This window comes from Sparus aurata, chromosome 12 (assembly GCF_900880675.1).
Source record: "Sparus aurata chromosome 12, fSpaAur1.1, whole genome shotgun sequence".
In the NCBI taxonomy this organism is placed as follows: domain Eukaryota; kingdom Metazoa; phylum Chordata; class Actinopteri; order Spariformes; family Sparidae; genus Sparus; species Sparus aurata.
Window position 1 is genome coordinate 26825944 of NC_044198.1, and position 23779 is coordinate 26849722.

Consider the following 23779-nt stretch of genomic DNA (forward strand, 5'->3'; position numbering starts at 1 on the left):
TCCTCTCAAAAAACGAATTTAATCAAAAACAAAATGTTGATTCATTAACAAGTTTATAAAACAGTGATTTAGTTACATAAATAAATCGATCAGTGTATCAAATCTTAGTTTCAACTTCATGAGCATGTTGACATGGTTGTACAATCATTTACCTAACGTAATAAATAAAAAGGGAGCATATTTCATTTTCTAAAACAAAACAAAAGGAGGAGCTACGAACAGACCTCTAAACGAGGGAATGAACAAGAGACGACACTGAAAAACAGATGAAACGAGCTTTTAAAGCACAGAATACAGAGCCAGTTCAGATTTTTAAGAAAAAAATCAAAGACACTGATAGGTTGTAACCGAAGTCGGTCGGCGTATGGATAAAAGTTTGGTAGTCAGAACTCCCATTTGGTTATTTTAAAGCATTAAGACAAGGCAAGAAAGAAGGCTGTTCTCGTGTGAGGAAGTCTGGAGAGAAATGAAAACAAACGGGAGCCGAAGAGGAGAAACACAACAGAAGCGTAGAAAAAGTGAGAAACAGTCGAGACCTTCAGTATAGAGCAACTTTCTGTCCTGCACAAAGTCGAGACGTCAGAAGTAGAAGAAGGGTGTGAAGCAGAGTGTTTGTTTGGCGGCCGGGTCGCTGCAGGAGGCAGATTTCTCTCCGGCTGTTGTGTCGCCGCTGCTCTGCCTCCACAGTCGTCTCTTTCTCCGACTCTCCAACAATCCTCAATACACGTCTGTGTTCGGGAGAATGCGCACTGTGCACGTCCACTTCCTGTCGTACAGCCAGACAGTTTTCTGCAGCTCATTACATGTGAGCAGAGCAGAACCGGCCGGTGTTGGACTCCTGTCTGAACCGGGCCCTGATGCAATGCAAGGCGAATGTTTTGAAGTCCTTCTGATATGTTTTTTTTTTTTGTCCTTGTTTCAAAAACCAAAAGTACTGCAGCTTCAAGTATTGTGCCTTACATAGAATATTCTGTCATAAATTAGTTAACATATACATTTTTTTTTTCAATATTCAGACATATACTTTCATATATACAGGACAATAAAATGCTTTTGTTCTCTTTCGTTATCTTTTTTTGTCTGCTTTTTTTTTCAAAGAGAAATCCCTGAGAATGTTTGTTGACAGTTTCCAAAGTTTCCACAAGAGCGAGCGCTGTGACAGTTTGTGTTTCTGTGACGAACATGTCTGCAAAATAAATCTTTACCGAATGTTCGAGACAAAAACAATCAACCGGACGACGGCAGAAACAAATATCGACCCAGTAAATTAATTGTGATTGTGGATTTGGAGTTTTTTATGTCGGATTCAGGCCACTGAAGAAAAAAAGAGTTGTCGTTTTTATTTCTCAGATTTAGTTTTCAAAATATTTTTTTTTCTTTCTTCTGAAAATTCAAAATTTTGACTTTTTACTTTTTCACAGAATTCTGACTTTAAACTCAGAAATCTGACTTTTTTTCTGAAAATTCAGACTTTTTAAATGAGAAATTCAGATTTAACTGAGAAATCTGACTTTTCTTGTCTCAAAATTCTTACTTAGAACTAATAATTCAGATCTCAAAATTTGGATATTTTTCAAAAGAAAATTCTGACTTTTTAGTCAATTTGTCTATTTTCACAGAATTCTGAGCTTTTCCTCAAATTTCTGACTTTTTCAAAAGAAAATTTAGACTTTTTTCCGCAAAATTAGGACTTTTTTCCTAAAAATTCTGACTTTTAACTGTCTGTCTATTTTCACAGAATTCTGAGCTTTTCCTCAAATTTCGGACTTTTTCAAAATAAAATTTAGACCTTTTTCCGCAAAATTAGGACTTTTTTCCTAAAATTCTGACTTCACACTAAAAATACTGACTTAGAACTAATAATTCAGACTTTTTTCTCATAAATTAAATTTTTTTCAAAAGAAATTTCTGACTTTAAACTCAGAAATCAGACTTTTTTTCTGGAAATTTGGACTTCATACTGAAAATTCTGGCATTCGTCTTATAATTCAGACTTTAAACTCAGAATCGTCTCTGAGTTTAAAGTCAGAATCCAGAGAAAATAGTCCGAATTGTGAAAAGAAAAGTCAGAACTTCAATTTTTTTGTTTTTTTACAGTGGCCCTGATCCGTCTCCGTCGTGAGGAGAGTAAAGCTGGATCCTTAAAAAGAGGTACTTGTCACTTCAGATGGAGTTTCTCCGTTTGGTTTAAAGCCGCTTGTCTTCTCTTTGAGGCTGTGAACGTTAGCTGAGGGAAGGACGAGGAGCGCCGCGTGGACACTATTCAGTTTATACTCGGTGTAAAACTCTCTCGCTTTCATACATATAAAGGGAAACACACACAAACTTCCACAAATCAACATTTCTCTCCTTCTGAATGGGTTTATACACATCAACACCAGCTGTTGCTTTTTTACGGTTTACAGTGTTCTTTGAGTTTCAAACTCGTCGCTTTTAGGAGAAAATTTACCCTAAAACATATTTCACATCTCGATCCTGTCATCTTCGGCCGTCCAGTTACTTTCTCCAACACTAAAAATCAACTCTGAGTCCGTCTGTGCTCACGTACACCGTACAGCTCAACATGAAAAGACATATTCACCGTGGACGAAGATGACTGGTCATCACATTCGACCCTTGAACTGCCAAATCACAGGAATATGATTTGTTTTGGGAGGATTTTCACTTCAAGTTAGAAAGGATTACAAAAGAGACTCAAGTAATATCGGCGATTTGGTCGTTCGATCCTCTTTCAACCAAATCTCTCTCGAACGAGCATCATGAGTTTCTTCTTGCCCTTGTATATCTGTTTCAGGTTGTCTATGAACTGCGTGAACTGGATGTGTCCGTCAGCCGCCATCAGAAACGTCTCTCTGGCTTTACTGAGGAACTCGATGAACTCGCTGTAGTGGCGCGGGCTGATGTGCGTCAGCCGAGAGTGCGTGGTGTTGATGTAGGCTCCGATCGTGGCGTCCAGTAGCTGCCTGAGCGGAGCCTTGTCCAGAGGCATCAGCTTCCCAGAGTTCCTGCGACTGTGCAGCGCCACCATGCCCGGCGTCGTTAACGTGCACCGCCGCAAAATGTCCGACAAGACGGTGGCACATTTCACGCTCTTCACCACCAGGGGGATGACGGACGCCAGTTCGTTTTTCCCCAGCGAGTGGCTGAGCGCACATGCCCACAGCACGTCGTTGATGGCCGGGTGCGTGTCTTGGTTGTAGCTGAGGTTCAGGTGAGTCATGGCTAACGTTGCGAGTTTGTACGCCCTCATTGGATAACCGCGGTGCTCCATGTAGCGCGCTATTGTAAACAGCTGTGTGTAGTTCATTCCCGTGGCGGCTGCGTCCAGTACAATCTGATAGGCTGTCTCGAAGGCAATGTGGTCCTTCTCGCAGAGCGTCAGCGCCGAGAGGGCACAGTTTTGGGGGTCCTTCATGGCACACTGCAGGGCCAGGGTGCGGGCGGAGTTGGCAAGGTTCTCCTGCTGATGGCAGTCCAAATGCAGGCGGACGATGGTGCTGTTGGACATGACGGTGCTCGCCACGACGCTGGTGGCTTCGGTGGGAGTGAAGAGGGTGAACCAGCTCTGCATGATGCTGTCCAGCGCGAACACACCTGGACGGAGACAAACAGAACGAGTTAGATGTGTCCGATCATTTTAATCTAATTTAGAGTTCATGTTGGTGTTCCTCAAGGTTCAATCTTTGGTCCCTTGTTTGACTATTTTACATGTTTACATTTGGTACAGTTTTAATTTAAATGACGTCATCATTCACTGTGTGTGATCCGTTTGCGCCAATTCTTCTTCTGGTACACAAGGAAGAAAATCGCTCTTTATGTCACCAGATTGAACAAATAACGTTATTTGTTAAAAGATGGACAACAATATAATCTGAACACTAACTCATCCTTCTCTAACTCTCTGTGTTCACACACATGCTCACATCACTTTCCTTTTAACTTGCTTCATTTATTTTTTATAGCTTATTATATTTTCCCTCGTGTCTACCTGTGTTGTATTACAAACAACTCCTGCTGAAGCTTTTGTTTGTTTGTGTTGTTTTCCTCTCTGACAATGTCCCGAACACAACACATCTCTTATCTCTCACGTCACAATTAATACCCTATAAATAATGTTATATTCTGAATCTTCAAAGTCACTAGTAACCATATTTATCAAGTAAGTGTAGAGGAGAGAAAGAATGAAGTCACAGAAAAAGGAAATCCAGGTTCAGTTTTTCATTTTTACTGTAAATCCGCTCCAAATGTTGGTTAATCTCAAGATTACCTTGCAGTAAAAAAGGCAGCAAATGTTTAAATTAGTTTAAAAATCACAGATACTGATAATCAGAAAGAAATGCTGAATAAAGCCGAAAAACATGAAGTGCTGAGGGAGGTTTGAGGATCTGGTTCAACATGTTGTCAGCTTTTGGTCATTTCATGGTTTGTTGATGATAACAACAACAAAACCTGCAGTCCAGATGGAAAATGAATTTACTCTCTACAAAAGTAAACTTGCTCTTTTAGACTCTAAAGATGTTAAAATCTAGAGCTGAAAAAAAAAACCCTTCATTTTCAGCTTCAACCTCTGTTTTATTAACTGGTGCACGACTTTGACCTGCTGAACTTAAAGTTCCAACAAACAGATCACGTCACCGGTCTTCACAATGGCTCTTCACCAGCTTAATTAGATATTCTATTTCTAATTCTCTTACATTATATAGTCTGGCTCTGCTCTGCATCGCCGACTGGCCTGTTCTCAATGAGTCCATTCAAAACTGCCCCCACAGAAAACAGGGAGTCCTTGTCACTCCCCCCCCCCCCCCCCCCCACCCCAACATTCACAAGAAATCATCTGGGAGGAGGGTTTTCCCCCTACAGAGCTCCGTCCCTCTGGACACCAGCTTCCTGTACGCTTCAGGGAAACCAGCTACTGGCTTTCAGTATTCCAAGTCCAAACATGAGGCGCACTTAATCAGCCAGGAGCCAACAATCTTCCATAATCACCACCCTGACAGTCAATCCTTCGCCCTTCCTCCTCCTCCTCCTCCGCTGCTGCTGCTGAGAGCCCTCGGAAACAAAGTTTGGCCTGAGTCCCCTCAACTGGACGTGAAATGTTAAATAATCTCAGACAGATATTTGAAATGGGTTCAATAATGATTTTCCACGGTATCGATGCCTCAGTGCCAGCTGTGCTTACTCGCTCTCTCCTCTCACAAGAGATAAACGCTAATGTTCCTAAAAGGGTGAGATATTTAATCTTCCCTGCACTCGTTCTGCTGTTCTCTGCTGCTAGCCAAGAACAGTCCTGCCTCAGCGTCCTGTTACAGCCTTCGTATATTCATTTTTAAAGGTGCAGTATGAAGTTATTTTAGTATAAAAATATATATAAATGTCGTAAAGCAGCAACCCTGTTTTGTGACGCCTCTCCAGGCTCCCGGTCTGGACTTCTAGCTGCACAGCTAACTGAGCTAACTATCTAATGGCAGCTACAGCTTGGTCTGGTGATGAACCCGCCCCTTATTTGCTCGTTGTATGGACACCAGAGACTTCTGCAGGGTCAAAGCCAGATGTTAGAGGGTGTGCTTGGACAAACTCACCAGCCTCTGTCGCACAAGTGACCAGCCACCGCACCATCTCTCTCCTCCGCCAATTCAAGGTGGACAGCGTCATTCTCATCACCTGTAAGAAACACCGGGTTAGCTCTGAATCTGCCCGACACATGAGATGAAGTGTGTGTGTGTGTGTGTGTGTGTGTGTGTGTGTGTGTGTGTGTGTGTGTGTGTGTTGTTCACCTGAAGACCCAGCTCCAGGGATACTTTGAGCAGCGTGATGTCGGGCAGGCTGTCCATGAGGGTGGCGATTTTGAAGGCATCCTGGGCCAGTTTGAAGATGTGGGAGGCGGAGTGGATGTTCTTCTGGATGGACTCTAACACTGTTTCTAGCTTACGAGCGTCGCCTGGTCACAGAAACAGAGGTTCAGATTTAACAAACATCGTTTTAAGAGAAAGATCTGTTTGGATGGTAACAGGATGTTAATGTTGTTTTAAATATTCAGAGTGAGTGTTCCTATGAAACGTCATAAATCATGTTCACATTACATGTTTGTGTCCTGACTTTATTATCAGGGGGTGGAGGTGAGGCGGTGACCACAGTTTGGGACCAGGTTTCAACATTCGTAAGCATCACACCACTGAATATTTTTCATGAGCTCTCCAGACAATTTCCTGCTTGTGTGTTTGGCGATAAAAAAACAGATATTTTTGAGGGGAAGTCAGGACATCTCCAGCTGTGTTTTGTGGCAAAAAAACAGGCTGTTTTTAGAGATGTCGGGACAATTTCCAGCCACGTTTGTGGCGAAACAAAACCGTGTGATTTAAGGGAGACCACGAAGACAAAACATGATCTTTTTGACGCCCTAACCAAGTGGTTTTTGAACCTAAACTTGACCAGAGCTTTAACACAGAGCTGTCGCGAGATAAGAAAGGACTTTCAACCAAAAGACACCTTGAGTTGCAACGTATTGTAAACTGTATCTGTGTACCTTTAGCAGCAGTGAGCATGGTGGAGGCCAGTTCACACTGTTGGGTCTCTATGTGGCTGAGAGTGAACCAGCGAGGGAGGCGATTGGGCACCACGGACACTATATGGTGAGGCCGAGACAGGTCGCCGGACGGCGCCGTGGACTCCAGGACCGGCAACCTGAGCACAGGGAATGAAGAAGACGATAAGTCATGATCGGACAAAAAAACACAGGATGCGATGTGTCGACTCAGAGGAACGTTTCAGGAAGGTAAAGAAGTGATCAAGGAGAAATGTTCCTTTTACAGCATCGATCAATATTTTCTCCTCCACACCTCGACTCGGGTGGATCTTTGCCTCGGGCCACGAGCACCGAGAATCAGGACGAGTCCAAAAGAAACAGCTCAATTCTTCTTCTTCTAAAACAGTTACATCCGCCAAGTCTGTCCTCTAATATTACTTCTTTTGTAATTAAAGAGAGATTCACATATGATGAAAATCAAAAGGGTTTAATTTGGGCGAGAGGAAATAAAGTTTGGTAACACCCGTGGCGGTCAGGGAGGAAACCAACAGCATGTATTTATTATTAACACGTTTTTATAAAACTCGTTTTCAGCAGCGTTGAATTATTTAGTGAATATTCCAGCGAAAAGGAGGTTTTGTCATTAAACAGCGCCCCAGATAGCTCCTAAATCCTCCTCCTCCTCCTCCTCCTCTCGATCCCTGCAGCCAGCACACACAAACCAGAGGACATTTAGAAAGAAAGCAGACAAGCCACTTTACATTCGGATCAGAACCGCCCAACTCTCATCACTTAAAGTACGTCTTCTTACTCTCTATGAAAAACTGCATTTTTCTTGCCCCCCAAAAAGGGACGACGACATTATATCCGTCACTAAACTCTCGACAGAATCAATCCTGGCATTTATAATAACCGCTCAATATCGACAAATCACCGACACCAGAAAGTTCTGAACCACAGGCCGGTGAAGCTCGTGTCACACGAGCTTCACCGGCCTGTGGTTCAGAACTTTCTAGTGTCGGTGCACGAAGCTTACAGACGAGCTCTCTCTCTTTCTGTGCTTTTTTTATAGATTAATTCTTTAAATACATCCAAAATATACAAACAAGCGTCTAAATATAAATGCAAACTTGACACGATGGAGGAAACGGCTCGGCTTAGCTTTCATCAAGAGCAAGATCAAATATACAACAGAGAATTAACTTAAAACGGAAAAAGTAAAACAGTAACTGAACCAGCTTCTCCAGGACGTGTGGGAACTATTTCTCGTTGATTCGCTGACTGAAGTTTATTCAGCTGATAAAAAAACTTGTTGTGTGAATAATTATTTTACTCTTTTGATCAGGAATATTGATCTGAAGCTCAATCTCAGCTCTGAGGCTGCTCTGTTAACTGTTTTCTAATAAATAATAAATACAGCAAAACATCGTCTGAAGCTCGACTTGAGAACAACTCTTGTTTGGTCTCTCCGGTCTCAGATATCTGATGGTGGTTTGTGATCTCTCGTCCACGTCTGAAAGAGTTCTTCAGGGTTATGAAACAGCTTTAAACTAGGTCCGATTCGTTGACTCACCGCATGGCCCTCAGTGCAATTTTGTACGCCAGCTCGGCGTCGTGAGGTAGCAGGGAGGTGAAGAGATACTTGGCAAAGGTGTGCATGGGGACGCTTTCTCTGTAGAGCACCTCCCCCAGACCGCTGTAAGGACCACCTGCAACACAAACACAGACATCAGGTCAGTGAGATAACGGTCGCAGTCTGATATCAGTGATGGAAACACAAACCGATCTGAACATCGTCCTGAAACATCCTGCGAGGAGACGTTACGGTCGAGGTACATTCAGTCACTCACCATCGAGCAGGAAGGCGCCTTGTTTCCGGAAGATCTTCACCAGTGTGTCGTCTAGATCCACTTCCTGTAGCCTGGCCAATAGCTGCTCTTCATTGCGACACACTTTCTCCTGGGCGTAGAGGCCGTCTGGCATCATCCTCTGCTGCCCTAAACCAATCAGAGCCGTCTCCACGGCCAGCGACACGAACGACTCTCCTTCCTCCAGGAAACGCTGCGCCGGCAGGACGGGATGCTCCGCCCTCCGACCCGAACCCGGCGAGCCTGAGGGTGACGCACAGAGAGAGAGAGAGGGTGAGAGGAGGGTGAGGGATGACCCAGGGGGGATTATTGATAAATCTATTGATCTATTTGTTCACTCTAGAGTTCCCTTTTCAGAGTCAGTGCTCCTGAGGGACGTAATCATGTGTTTTAATGGCTTAATGATGTCTGGGCAGACCTCACCGCTGCTCCCAGGAGGGCCACCAGTCCCTAATGAACACACACACACACACACACACACACACACACACACACACACACACACACACACACACACACACACACACACACACACACACACACACACACACACACAGCAGAGTGCTCGCGGTCTTAATTGAAAACTTTCACAACTTCCTCGCTGCAGAGGCTCCGTGTACTCGTGCAGAGACTCGGAGCGTATCCAGACGAGCCGCTCTGACTAAAGTATGTTGAAGTTCGTCGAGCTGAGCTCTCTGCATAATTAATGCATTTTAATTGGAGTGTTTTTCCTGCTGCATTTCTTATTCATGAGCTGTTATTGGTGGATGACTGCGGGCCGATCAGCACGTCTGTGTCATCGCCGCTGATTGCAACCTGAGGGCCTGCAGCTCTGACAGGAAGACACAATCACTGCAGAGTCAATGTTTGTCTGCAGTACACAGAGTACATTTACTCTATTACTCCACCTCAGAGCCACTTTGAGGTATTTCATTTAATTCTTTACACTTCACAAAGAAATATTGTTCTTCTTACTTGGCTGCAAACTTTTTTCAGATAAATTTTTCTGATCTGATATCAGAAACTCGAGGTTATAAAATCATTTTGCTGCTTGATATGAAAGGAAAACCTGCACAGTCCTCATTTTCTACGACTCATCTACAAGATAATTACGTCTATTATTGATTAATTTAATCCGATTGAAGCGTTCTTGGACAAAATCACGCCAACCACTCTGGATTGATTATTTCCTAAAGGAGATTATCTTCTGAAAAGTCCTGCAAAATGTGAATGACATGCAAAAACACGCTCATGATGCCGTGGTCTGATTCTGAACGCAGCACTTCTGTTGGTCCTGCAGTATTTCTACTGCGTTGTTCTGGTACTTTTACTTCCGTATGTGTGTTTCTGTACCTGAGAAGTCGAGCAGGACCGCCGCTCCGTCCTCGATGCCTCGGCCCGTCTCCATCAGGGTGTTGAACAACGTGCCGATGGGGTCCAGCGGGTGACCCACCCAGCCCTCCAGGGCAGTGATGGAGGTGACGCCTTTAAACAGCAGCTCTGCAGTAACACACACAAACACACACATTTACATTTCAACTCTTGTTCTAACCGTCATTTTGGTCGAAGATTGATGTAAAACCAGCAGGAACTAAAACTACTACAATTAATATTAAGCACAAAAATTTACTGACATTTAAATCACATTATTGTCAATAAATCCTAGTAATAAAATCGAATAATTAACCCGACCCGGACTCGGATTAACGGCAGGAAACTGATGAATTAATTTACCCGTTAAACAATAATTAATTTTATTTGAGTTCTTGCTAAATCATGAGTTAATGAGCTTGTACATGAACGTCTCCCAGCAACCGACGACACACTCAGTGAAGGTGTTATGAATCACAAAACATGTAAAATAATAATAGTAGTAGATTGTTTCCCCAGTTTGTGTGTTTTCTTTCATCATTGTCGTGCAGCTCCGAGCACATTTCTTTGTTTTATTCACATCATCTAAAAATGCACTTCTGTGAAAGAATACAACAAAAGCGTCCAGCGTGAAATCACGTAAATTTACATCCCATTGTTAAATGTTTGGATTTGTACCTGGATGCTTATTTTCAGCTTTTTTTCAATGGAGTTTTGAATGTCATATAAAAATAGGAACCACAGAGTAAAATATTTCAGACGTCTGTGACACGAGATTCATACTTTTCATTACTCAAAGACTGAAGGAGGAGAAACTGACCTTTTTTGTGAGTTCTGAAGAACTCCAGCTGTTTCTGCTGTTGCCTCCGCAGCGTGTTGACGATGGCGATGGCCAGTCTGAGCGCTTCCTTTGGGTAACCGTGAGATCTCAGGGCGTCGACTCGGGCGCAGGCAGTCGGGACGTGTTCTGCAGGACAGGAGAGCAGGTATGTTAGCGACCACCTTTACATTTTTCTCCTTTATTTGAAGCAATCTCCGCTCTAAAACGGCGTGTCCTTGCTCTCTCACCGTGCCACAGGGGCCACCCTCGGGCGTCGAAGAGGGAGCTGTTGAGGTTGTCATGGTAACAGTAGTTGGTGTAGTGGTCCTCGGTGATGATGTGCTGCAGGTGGGGGTCCTGCCAGTGCAGGTCGCAGGCCTCGATCGCCCGCGTGAACACGGTCCGGTGCGGTCGAGTCAGGGAATCTGCGAAACACATATCGATAAATACATAAAACGTTCGTAAGATAATTTAAAAAGATGCACATTCTAACTGCAGAACCTGCCTTAGAAACATCATGTTTTAAAGGTTTCCTCAGTGTTGAATAATCCAGTTACAGTAACCTGTACATCCATGGGAACAATGGGAACAGGATGTGCTAATAGCTAATTCGGCATACTAATCGGCCAAAATATAGACAAATATATTCGAAAACACGGAGCACTCTTTACTTGTGTTACCTCAAGTCCACAGTCATAACTCAGTCAAACGTAAACACACAGACATAATACACATATTTTAAAATTCAGTTTATCCTACACTTTCAGATGATGTCATTATCGGTTGTGTCCATCTTGAATAAATGTCTATAAACTTGTTTAGAAATCGGAGAATAAAAAGATACTCCACCTAAATACAGAACTTGCCTTAAAATCATCACGTTTTAAAGTTTTCCTCAGTTTAAAAGTGTTCCAGTGATAGCTGTCTGTATATCAATGTGTACACTGCAAACAAGAAGTGCTAAAAGCTAATTCGGCATACTTTAATGATGCTAATCTGCAAAATGTAAACAAATAAACATTAAAAAACACAAGGCTAGGGTTGTAGCCTACAGTGCAACTCGTGACTTTGACTCCATGGGAGAATTATACAGCTCCAAAATTATGTGTATTGTAATTCTGAAAACTATAAATAAAAATAAGACAAATAATAATAATAATAATAATAATAATAATAATAATAATAATAATAATAATGAAGTGACATATCACTATAATATATTTGTCTGATTCAGAATAACACCCTCGCCGCAGCCGGATTACAGAACGTAGATAACACAACACTGCAGCTGCAGTAATAACAGCGCCCGTCTTCTCATTCGAAACGGTTTTATTAGCGCCTGATAGAAACATTCGTGTGTCTGTATTTTCTCTGATTTAGTGGAAAAAAGCTGCAGGACCTCAACTGTGTTATTAGGCTCATTCTATTAGCCGCACTAAAAAGGTAATAAGGCTTGCAGGCACAGAGATTGAAGGAAGGAGAGTTGATTAAAAGAGAGGGGGGAGGGTGGAGAAAGAAGACTTAACAGGAGGAGGAGGAGGAGAGAAGAAAGAGAAACCTCCTGATGAGATAAGATGTGAAGTGGAGGAGGATTCGGGGAGTTTAAAGACAGCGAGGTGACGTCTCTTCTTCATCAAGGGGGTGTCATCTCACCTGGGTTGCCAGGAGGGCCTTGGGGCAGAGCGTTGGTCAGATTGGTCAGCTCGCTGCCATGGTTACCGTCCTCCAAGGGGCAGACGTCCACGCCGTTCCACCTGCGAAGCTGTCGAAGCCAGAAACCCTTCTGCTCGGGCTTGTAGTGGGGGTTCAGCACGATGCACATCCACAGGGCTCCTGCAGAGACACAACACAACACTGTCATCCTGCAGCAGCAAAAGGATACTTTGTGTGAAGAATACTTTGATCTTTGTGGCAAAAATACCTAATTTAGCTCCTTAAATTGATGCAAAGTGAAGCTGAAAGTGCTAATAAAGATTATTTTCAGTATTGATAAATCGTTTGATTTAATTTCCTTCTTTCAAAACACCAACCAGACGTCCAAAAACCCAAACGCCTGCATGTTCAGCTACTTAAATGTGAGACCAGGTTAGAGATCAAACTCATGAGTAAATTATGACGATATTAAGATTGTTTTCTCATATTAACAGATTAATTCATCTGAACAGCGAGCTCTGTTGTCCCGGGATAACCAGATAAATAATAATTTATAATAAATAATCATCACGAGGAAACAAAACATTGTTCATTAGATCAGCAGCGGATGGCGTCTTGACAAGTGTAGCGACTGATTTCTGGTGTCAGATCATCGAGTGCTGTTATCGATCGACGCTTCAAGCTTCCTAATTTATATAAATAGATTATTAGCCTTCATCTTTCAAACACATACCGGTAGTTTCTCCTCCCTCAGCTAACGAGAGGCTGAATATGAAACAGAGACGCTTCGTTTCTTCTGCTCTGTCTTCACAATAAATGGACGACTCATTGAATGAGTGAATCATTTTCAGCTGCTCGACCTTCACAGCAGTCATAATGTGAAAAACGCTCATATCAAGTCAAAAGGTTAAATATTAATTCAGAAGAGCGGACTCATTTGAGAGCTTCAGCTTATTTAAGAATATTATGAAGCAGTTTTTATTGAGAAAACATGATAAAATTTCATCTTTTCTCAAAGGCAAACAGAGGACGTAGCATGTTTGACCCGCAGCCTCTCAGGGCTTCCGTAGATTTTCAATTAAAAATCAAAATTGTAAAGAGAACCAGGCACCGGTTATTGGCAGCTTATTAAAAAGACTAAAGGAGTCTGATGATTTATCGTGGACACATTTCTTATCTTGACTTGAATTTTACTTTTTTTATTCTAGCTGTTATTTGTTTTTACTGTTTTTTTATTGGAGCTTTGAGCCGTTTGTTTATTTTTCTGTGTGGTTAAAAAAAATGTCTGCTGCAAAACCGAATCTACCTTCAGGTGCAGATAAAACAACGTGCACCTGAAACAGAACTGCCTCTGAAATGGAAAACCAGACACCAGAAAGAGAACTGGGAATATTTTCTCGTTTGACCCCGACGATGTTCTCAGTGATGCAAAACAGCTTTGGGAATAAAGACAGTTTCTGATTCGATACGGCAGCAGATTTCAGATGATTGGCTGCAAATAAGGATATTTTTTTTATGATCAATTAATCTTCTTTGTTTATGAAAAAGCAATTAATGACCAAGACGACGTCTTCAGGCGTCTTATTTTAAAAAAAAAAAACAACTAGATTTAGTTTACAGTGTTTTTAAACAAAGAAAAGCATAAAAATGTGTTGAAATGACGTCCGGATTAGTTTCCTGATGGTCGACTCTGACTGGTTAAAAACACAAAGACTGTCGGTGCAAACTAAATAAAATAACAGACGACAAAATGAAACAGGAGAAGAAAAGAAAGGAAGTGAAGTGAGGAGGAAAAGGGAAGAAGAGGTGAGGGAAGAGAAGGGAAGGGGGAGGTGGGGGAGGGAGGCTGGAAGGATCGGGGGGGAGGGGACGGGAGGAGAGAGGCTTTATCCTCCGTCTCTTTGTTAGGGCTGCTTCAAGGACAACAGCAAGGAGGGAAAACAGAGCGCCGAGCAGAGTGATGTCAGACGAGAGTGACGAAACACGAAGCAAGAAGCTTCACAGCGGGCGAAGACAAACAAACAGACGAGGAAGAGGAAGGTGGAGGAAGAGGAAGGTGGAGGAGAGAGCTGCAACCTGCTGTTGTTGTTTACACGATGCGTCTCGCTGCTTTTTACAGTCAAACTTATTTTTATAGGATTTTGTTCACAAGATAATAAACTAAAGTCTTGTTTTTTTTCAGATGCTGACTTGTTTAATCTTTGATTCTGCACCACATCAGTGAAACACACACAGGACGGACGCACGGATGACAGCAGCAGGTGAAATAACGAGCTGGACACGTAAACATCTGTCGGCTGGTTCTGCTCGGTTCGACTCGGCACGGCCGGGTTCTGCACCTCCACCACAAACTGGGCTCCCTGCTTGAAGATGTGCAGCTGAGCAACTATGGACCAAACTGTCACCATCCCCCAAAACGGCTCCACTAATTCAGTTATAAACACGTTTCATTTCCTGTAAAGCTCTTCAGAATAAAAGCCCCCCATTATGTGGTTGTTTAAAAGCTTTTATTGTGAAGAAGAAGTCCAGGAAATGTTTCACCAGCAGAGAAATGTTCAGCAAACAAAGTAAAATTTCACATAGTTTTGTGTTTGAGTGCTCAGTGAACGAGTGTGTGTGTGTGTGTGTGTGTGTGTGTGTGTGTGTGTGCGTACCCAGTTCGTCCCACAGCTGCCTGTACTTGTCCGTCATGGTCGTCCCCTGCTGCCTCCACAGCGCCAGTCTGGGGTCGCCCATGAACTGCTCTGTGATCAGCGTTAACATGCGAGCTCCGTTGGAATCCCTCATCTTCAGCATCTCCCTCACCTGCACACACCGGAAGGGGAGAGGAGAGGGGGATTGTGGGTAAAGGTTGCCATGCAGCGTCCGCAGCACCATGTGATTTTTGTTGTTGTTACCTTGCTGAACAGTAAGTTGAGCTGCTTCCCCGAGCCGTGGTACCCGCCCTGGGAGAGAAAGAGCTTGACCTGCTCCTGAACCTGCTCCTCGTCCAGATGCCAGCAGTTCTCATCGTCCACGCTGGCGCCCGCCGTCGGGTCGGGAGCGCCTGCAGCAAACAAAGGAAACCAGTCAGCGAGTCATTACAAGAGCCTCGTTAAACTGTGTGATTGAATAAGTTTACTGCGTGAGCGGAGGAGGAAGTATTCAGATCGGTTATGTGAAAGCAGATTTCCATAAAAGATAAAAAGGGAGGAAAATTGGATACAAGAGTTGGACCCCAATATTCATCTTATCAGATTTGTGATTGATTGATTTGTTGAATTCTTAAAAACAAGTGATAGACACGTTACAGCCACCAATATGGTGTTCAGGAGAACCGAGGGGGAACACTGAAGTAAGGTACCTTAATAAATGCACAGATGGACCCTTAAATAAACATGAATATGAATTTTTACTGCATCAGCACATCGTTCACCTTTTGCATTAAAGCATTACTGCAGCGCTGGTTAAACTGATCAATACATAAACTGCAAAATCAGCAACATTAACCAGTCGACACAAGTGAAGGAACATCGCAGACTTTAAACACTTCACACGAGTCACAGAGGAGAATAAACTCTAAAACTTAAATCTGATGGATCAATAACAGCTTCTCTGATCAGCTGTGGATCCTGAGGCTTCCTGAAAGTTTGATGAACTGGACGAGACGTTTTAAATCAAGTCTCTTCAGTTGTTCAGCTGAACGCTGCTACTCTGTTTTACTGTGAAGCCCCAGAAATGTTCTGTGGACTTCAACGCTTCACATGACTTTATATCATCAGGAGGAGGAGAGGAGGACTTTATATCATCAGGAGGAGAGGAGGACTTTATATCATCAGGAGGAGGAGAGGAGGACTTTATATCATCAGGAGGAGGAGAGGAGGACTTTATATCATCAGGAGGAGGAGAGGAGGACTTTATATCATAGGAGGAGGAGAGGAGGGACTTTATATCATCAGGAGGAGAGGAGGACTTTATATCATCAGGAGGAGGAGAGGAGGAGGACTTTATATCATCAGGAGGAGGACTTTATATCATCAGGAGGAGGAGAGGAGGACTTATATCATCAGGAGGAGGAGAGGAGGGACTTTATAACATCAGGAGGAGGAGAGGAGGACTTTATATCATCAGGAGGAGGAGAGGAGGACTTTATATCATCGGAGGCGAGGAAGGACTTTATATATCAGGAGGAGAGGAGGACTTTATATCATCAGGAGGAGAGGAGGACTTTATATCATCAGGAGGAGAGGAGGACTTTATATCATCAGGGGAGGAGAGGAGGACTTTATATCATCAGGAGGAGGAGAGGACTTTATATCATCAGGAGGAGAGGAGGACTTTATATCATCAGGAGGAGGAGAGGAGGACTTTATATCATCAGGAGGAGGAGAGGATGAACTGTTCCTGAAACATTCCTGTCAGGAACACATCTAATCGCTTCATTTCACAAATTTCTGCAATGTGTTTGAGGCAAACTTGGCCTGATGTGTGTGTGTGTGTGTGTGTGTGTGTGTCTCTAAACAGCTTGTTTTTCCAGAGTCGTCTCTCAGGACAGCAGCCTCCAGCTGGACCTGCACTGGTGCGAAAATGAGGAAATCTAACTCAGGTACCTGCACCTGCTTCTGTAGGTGTGTGTGTGTGTGTGTGTGTGTGTGTGTGTGTCCGCTCACCGTGAACCTGGTTGATCTCAGAGTTCTGCGACAGTATTTCGTCGGCCAGCTTCTGCGCGGTGGGCAGCACCTCGGTGTGATGCACAGTGATCAGGTACTGAACGAACTTCTGCAGCTGATCTCTGTTCATCTGGAAGAGAGTCTCTGAGATGGGCAGGCGCAGTTTGACCTGCTCGGGCTTCCGTACTCTGTACAGTGAGAGCGCCACGACGTGGGCGCAGTAGAAGATGTCCTTGTTGCCGCAGCTGCACGTCACCGCTGTGATCTTGCAGCGGTCAAAGCTGACGCTCACGTTGCAGACGAGCTCGGGCTCCGAGGCCGTGGCAGGTTCTCTGACGGTGCCGCTGAGGTGAAACCCTGCAGAGAGACAGACGACAAAATTATTATATGTTGATGTTAGAATCAAAACTCTCTTTTAGCTCCGTTTTGGTCTCAACCACCTCCTGAGGGAAATCTCCGAACATGAGAGGAAAACAGCAGAGTTGGGTCACAATTGTCTGCAGGATCGTTTAGGATCTTAAAATGTTAGTTACGTTGCATATCACGAGCCTGCGCCACAAAGCTGTTATAAATTATTTACTGAATCAATTTACTTCTGTTCAGCTTCTTATTACCTTGACATATGAGATCTGAGGCCCTTCCTCTGGATTAAATCACAAAATGTAGACTTTCTGATATTTTTCTAATGCCGCTAAAGCCAGATTAAATATCAAGACACCTATTAAAATGCACCAGAATGCATGAAATGACATTTTATCTACATTTATCTACGTTTACTAAACCCATGATCCTGCTGCAAAGGAGGATGTCAGGTGAAGTAGGCCTATATAAAGAGCGAGTTCCCATCAGGAGGACGAGGACAGAATCAGTGTCATCATATTAATAAAGTCATCTAGGTGTGTTTGTAACAGAAGTAATGCAGTAATTTGAACCCAAACCACAATGTTTTCCTAAACCTAACCAAACTGCAAGCGAAGGGCAGAAGTCATGTTGTGTTGGGAGTCACTGAGGATCTGTTGTTCTTTATTAAAATCCTGAAGATGATGAGACATTTGCTGCAGCTCTACATAACGTCGTCATGATGCCGTGATGTCACATATTATCGTCTTTGTCAACAATTTACAGCTTCTGCTATTTGGATATTTTGCAATTTCGATCATATTTCGATAGAAGAAAGTAAAAGAAAGACGCAGACAGAGAGAGACGGACGGGGGAGGTGCACGCAGAGATCCTGATACTCTCATTTCCTTTTAATTTCCCTTCCACAACACCTCCAGTGCTTACCTTCCCCTGAACACCTCCACCCTCTGACGGGATCATTCCCCACCGGCAGAGAGACCTGCTATTGTGCAACGACCCTACGACCAAACTCAACCTGACTCCTATAGATCTGTGTGTGTTTGAGGAGGGCAAACATTGACCGAGAGGCAGACTCCAATGTGGACGTGACCTCAAAGTTTCTTCTTGAACTTGCTCTGTGGCCTCTGACGGCCAAACAAACGGACGTTTCGTGATTTACAGAGGAGGAGATAAACCAGACATGCTGACGCTGACAGAAACTCGTGACTAATATCGATCTGAGAACTCAGCAGCTGCATGTGGGAGCCACAGAGAGTTTAAATACCACGTCCAACCAGATGAGGCGGAGCAGAGGGACGCGTGTTGGTGAAAGATGACTCAGCAGTAAAACTTTATGACTAAACTCCTGTAATGACGAGAAGTCGGCTGACTGACAGATACGGACGTGTTCGGAGAGTTTGTCATCTGTGTTTGTACACTCGGCTGTGAACTGATTCTGTTCCACTGCAGGACACTCACGCTCGTTACTTTAACGACCACGAGGAGATTTAACCGGTTATGAAACAGTTTGAATGTCATACTGGTGCCTCGAAATGAGCCTCCAAAGAAAAAACATCTAGAATATTGTCTAGTTCTTTACAGTTATTATTAACGCCCGTCTCCAGACCAGATTTTATGACTTACCTCGGTTGGGTAAGTCACAAAATTAAAATGATTTGTTAAGTCAGAGTCTCACAGCCTGAGAATGTAAAAGAAATCCCCCAGACAAATTTTACTCTGTTTCAACATGATGACATTATAGTTATTAATAACAGAGGCTTTCAGTCACCGTCGTGTCCTATAAACGCAAAAATGATGTTTCGTCTCACCGCTAACAAAGTGGCGCCGCTAATTCAGTCACAAACGCGTTTCATGACCTTTAACTTCATCACAATAAAAGTTCATTTCATTTAGAAACAGTTGTTATGAAGCAGGGAGCGTTGTGTTGTCACCAGCTGTAACTAAAACAGTGAGCATGTAATAAGACACACACACTTCTGCAGAAACAACTATGACAGATATGCAATCTTTAGAGTCGTTATCAGAGAGTGAAATACTCCGATAACGTGTCAGCTGATGTATGCACAGTTGTTTTCGCAGTGATCAACAGGATATTTTACAGCTTCACGGGGAACTTAATTTTCTCTACATCGCAGCACTGGAACAGTAAACATCACTGAAAATCTAATAATCATGAAGCATCTTTTTCTGCACTGTTATAGCTACACGCCGACCCCGATACATCCGTGTTTGACCAACAGATACGTGTCAAAGGTCAGCAGCTGCTCACATCACAGAATATATGAATGTGTAAAAACATTTCACATGCTGGAAGATTTGGTTTCCACTTTGCATCGAGTGTTCTCACACATGTGTGACACCACACGGCTGACACCTATCAGCGCCTGCAGGGTGGAATAAACGCCGCGCACAGAGAAGGTGTTTGTCCGCATGTGTGGTGGAGAAAACAAAACACAACGAGACGACGTGAGAGCGAAACCTGCACAGAGACAGAACGACCCGCCTGTTCTCAGTGCTGCTGTTCCTGCTGAGCTGACACACAAACACACTGGATCGCACTCACCACCACATCCACATCCTGTCACTAAAACACACACACACACACACAAGCACACACACAGACCCAGTTTTGTTGTGTGGTGCTCCCGTTACACAGCCCTGCCCCAGTCACGCCTGGCCCACAGCTGAACTACTGACGTAACAGAACGAGAGAGAGTGACTCGAGGAGGAGGAGGAGGAGGACGCTGTGCTGCTGGAAAAATCGGTATGCCCTCAGCTGAGTGTGTGTGTGTGTGTGTGTGTGTGTGTGTGTGTGTGTGTGCACATGCAGGAGGAGTGTATGCTTGGCGGCGAGCCAAAGCCCTGAGCTCAGCATTTTGTAATGCACTTCCTCTGTGTGTGTCTGCGCTTCACAGCTTGCATAATACAGCGCTGTTCACTGCATAGCAACCAAACTTAACTCCTTCGCTCCCGGCGCGGCGCAGTACCTGTACCTCAGGTGAGTTAAATTCAACCTGTGTGTCAGGTACGTGTGAATCAACTCGATTGTTCTATTTGAAATCTTTTCTTCATCTCATCCACAGATCACATCATCAGATCCTTCCTTAAAAAAGATATTTAGGGTATTTTACAACAGCTGGAACATCCAGGAGCACAAACAATACAGCAATACAATAAAATGCTGGTATTTTGGGCTGCAAGTTACGTCCTGCTGGGACAATGATGCAAACAATAGTTTCAGTACGTGCATCAACATGAAAAGTGAACCAACAACTCCTTTGTTTGGCTTCTACTAAAAGTCAGAAAGTGTCGCAAGTATTCTTTTTAAAAATAATAAATCAACGATGCAACGATAAAAAAGATAGAAATTTGTTCGGTTTCTCAAACTCTGTCCAGAGTGAACCCTCTTCACAAACGAATTAATAGAAAAAGCAAACTAAGGAGCATCTTCACTGTTGTCGAGTGTTGTCGAGTTTGATACGACTTTGGAGCTGGATTCAGAGCTGGACTGGAGCTTAGCTTAGCACAACAGGAAGTCACCGCATTCAGCGAGGAAACAGTCCTGGACGGAACGACAACAGCCATCTTTGTACAGATTAAAATGATATAATATGTGGTCATCAGTGAGCTGCAGAAGAGCTAGTATACAGATGTTGTTAGCTTTGGACAGAGGCATGCTAGCAGCTTCCCCCTGTTTCCTGTCTTTGTGCTAAGCTAAGCTAAGCTAAGTTAAACAGCCATGCAGACATGTGAGTGGCACCAATCTTTCATCAGTCATTCATGGACCTGTTGTAAGACAACTGGCTTCGTAGCTACTGAAGCTAACAGTGTTGCCACTTCATAAATAACCTAAATAAATCATCTTCGGTAGGAGAACGACAATATTTAAGATGATGAGATGAGATGAGACTTGCAAAGATACACTGAACACACCCGCCTGGAAACCGAGGCTGAACACTTAACTCCCAATTAAGCCCGAGGTAGTCGACTTAAGCCGTCTCTGTAGGATTCAGAGATGAGGATGTCTCGGTGCAAAGGGGAAAACACAGGAGGGGAGATTTTATGGCTGAAAACAAGTCGAGGACGTTGAAGCCTGCGAGAGAGCAGCAGGTCAGATCCTCCATGCCAGAGGCTGCACACTGAAGCCGAGGCTGCAGGGGGTCATTCTGAGCTCTGTGGCCGAAGACTGAGCTGCATACAAAGGATGACCAAAGGTGTGTGTGTGTGTGTGTGTGTGTGTGTGTGTGTGTTTCTGGTGACAATGGGGAACCTAATCTCTCACCCGTGGAGATGCAGCGGCGCCTCTGGGGCCGTAGGAAGGAGAAGTAAACAACCAATCAATACTCATGGAGTGCTGATTACCATCTGTCCTTAATGACTGGTTTAAGATCAGCTTACCACAACACTTACACAAGCTAACAGGTAGAGGCTAACGCTAACTGACTCTTGCGATTCTGGCAAAGCTATCATCAATATTTTTTTTCTAAGCATTGATTGGATCGTCCATCGCCATGGGAACTGATACCAGTTATGTAACAACTAAAGGACAACCAGGTAGCAAACTGACGGTTCGCTAACTGTTAGCAACCAACTGCAGACGGCTGGTTGAGTTTTGTAAGAGAAACACGTCTAAAGAGTTTGTTAAGCCTTTCTAAAAACTAAAAACAAAAAGGAATGACTCGAATAGTGTGTTTATCTTCTCTAACGTAAACTGCAAACTTTAGCATGCCCGGCTAACTGGATTACTACCTAAACTAGCCACGTGACCATTCGTTAACTGTTAGCAACCAACTGCAGACGGCTGGTTGAGTTTTGTAAGAGAAACGCATCTAGAGAGTTTTTCAAGCCTTTCTAAAAACTAAAAAACTAAAAAGGAATGACTCAAATAGTTTGTTTATCTTCTATAACAAACGTTAGGATGCCCGGCTAAATGGATTACTACCTAAACTAGCCACGTGACCATTCGTTAACCATCGGTGACCAACGGCAGCCCTCTCAAGCTTTGGAAGAAAACTACGCTAAATGAAAAGTTTGAATGGTGCTTGCAAAAACAAGAAGGGATGACTCACATAGTGGGTTTATCTGCTCTAAGCTGCAAACGTTAGCATGCCCAGCTAACTGGCTTACTACCTAAGCTGCTACCTAAAACCATTCCCCAGTCTGTGTCTGAATGGATTGGATTGCTAGCCTATATCTTAATTACTACCTGCAGCCGCGACCTCACCGAGCTTTACCTCCAAGGCCAAGAGTTAGCGTACCATCAGCTAGCTGGCTACAACTGTGAGAGTTGTTGTTTCAGCAAGCAGAAATGAATGTTTGTGGAGCATAAATGTAAATATAAGTTATGAATAGTTTCATTATTTTCATTACTATGAACTCTGAGTGGTAAATCTGCCACTGTTATCTTTGTAAACTGAGGGGGACGGGGCTTAGCGAAAGGTCACCTGGGTTCAAGAGCCACAAGCTAACATGATAATGAGGTGAAGGAAAGCGGGGTTCTAGTGTGTGTGTGTGTGTGTGTGTGTGTGTGTGTGTGCGTGGTAAGGAGCTGGAGGGACGCACCTCCACACACACAAGCTCAAAATTAGGTCAATGAGGACTTGAGTTAACTGGGTCGTCTGCGTTCCTCTTAATCGCCAACAGCTTCTTACACTATGAATGTACTAATCAATGCTCTCTGTGCTGACACACACACACACACACACACACACATACACACACACACACACACACATACACACATACACACACCACTGACCATAAATCTACCTGTCATTGTTTATTTTTCAAAACAACTCATCCAGTTATCTGCACTCGACTCTCCTGTGTTTGAAACCTTCTTGAAACAACAAACTGCACCGAGAGAAGGAAAGTTTCCTCCTCGACCAGCTGGAGATAAACTCCTCCTATCTGTCAGAAAAACAACGAGGACGCTGTAACATCTCCTGACACACGGTCTCATCACTGAGAGAAAGTTCGGACACCCTCTTCAAGATCGTCTTTTTAAGCAGGATCGACTTAAAGACCGTCAACCGGCTGACACACAGAGAGCTTTTAGCTTCCAGGGGCCTCTGGAGTTCTGGACCCCGGGGGAAGTTTCCTCGCTGATTCATCCTCGGCTTTAACGGACTGCTGAAACAATCAGATACAGAACTCACATGTGACCACACAACGAATGACAAACACCAGAACAAACAGTCGCTCAATCACAGGGACTAGATGGAGCGGTGGAGGAACGACTCAGATCTTATACTTGATCCAGGTGGAGCTGATTATCTGATCATTACATTTTTGAGTGAACATTTCCTTTAAGTATTTTCCAAAACTCTCAAGACTCCTGTGATCCCTGACTGCCGCTCTCTGCAGGTACGATCATACATGTGCCGGGTCGATCGTGTGTTAATGACGCAGCGACTTTGAGTTCAAATTGTGCTCTAATTTTAGAAGAACGGAGGAAACAAGCGGTTCACATTCAGCCCCCTGACAGCTGCAGCGCCTCCGTGGAGGATCGCGGTCAGACACCAACAATCTCACC

General features: G+C 43.7%; 1 protein-coding gene across 1 annotated transcript in view; it reads right to left on the reverse strand.

Moving 5' to 3' along the window:
* The window catches only part of LOC115592211 (zinc finger SWIM domain-containing protein 6-like), a 41373-nt gene continuing 17594 nt past the window's right edge, over positions 1-23779 (reverse strand). The window contains exons 2-14 of the mRNA XM_030434768.1: positions 16885-17241; positions 15133-15281; positions 14890-15040; positions 12236-12415; positions 10831-11007; positions 10583-10729; positions 9745-9891; positions 8374-8634; positions 8097-8232; positions 6524-6681; positions 5775-5938; positions 5580-5661; positions 1-3594 (exon numbers count right to left, since the gene is read on the reverse strand). Coding sequence (XP_030290628.1) covers positions 2732-3594; positions 5580-5661; positions 5775-5938; positions 6524-6681; positions 8097-8232; positions 8374-8634; positions 9745-9891; positions 10583-10729; positions 10831-11007; positions 12236-12415; positions 14890-15040; positions 15133-15281; positions 16885-17241 — 2972 coding nt within the window. The 3' untranslated portion in view covers positions 1-2731. The remainder of the gene's footprint in view (positions 3595-5579; positions 5662-5774; positions 5939-6523; positions 6682-8096; positions 8233-8373; positions 8635-9744; positions 9892-10582; positions 10730-10830; positions 11008-12235; positions 12416-14889; positions 15041-15132; positions 15282-16884; positions 17242-23779) is intronic.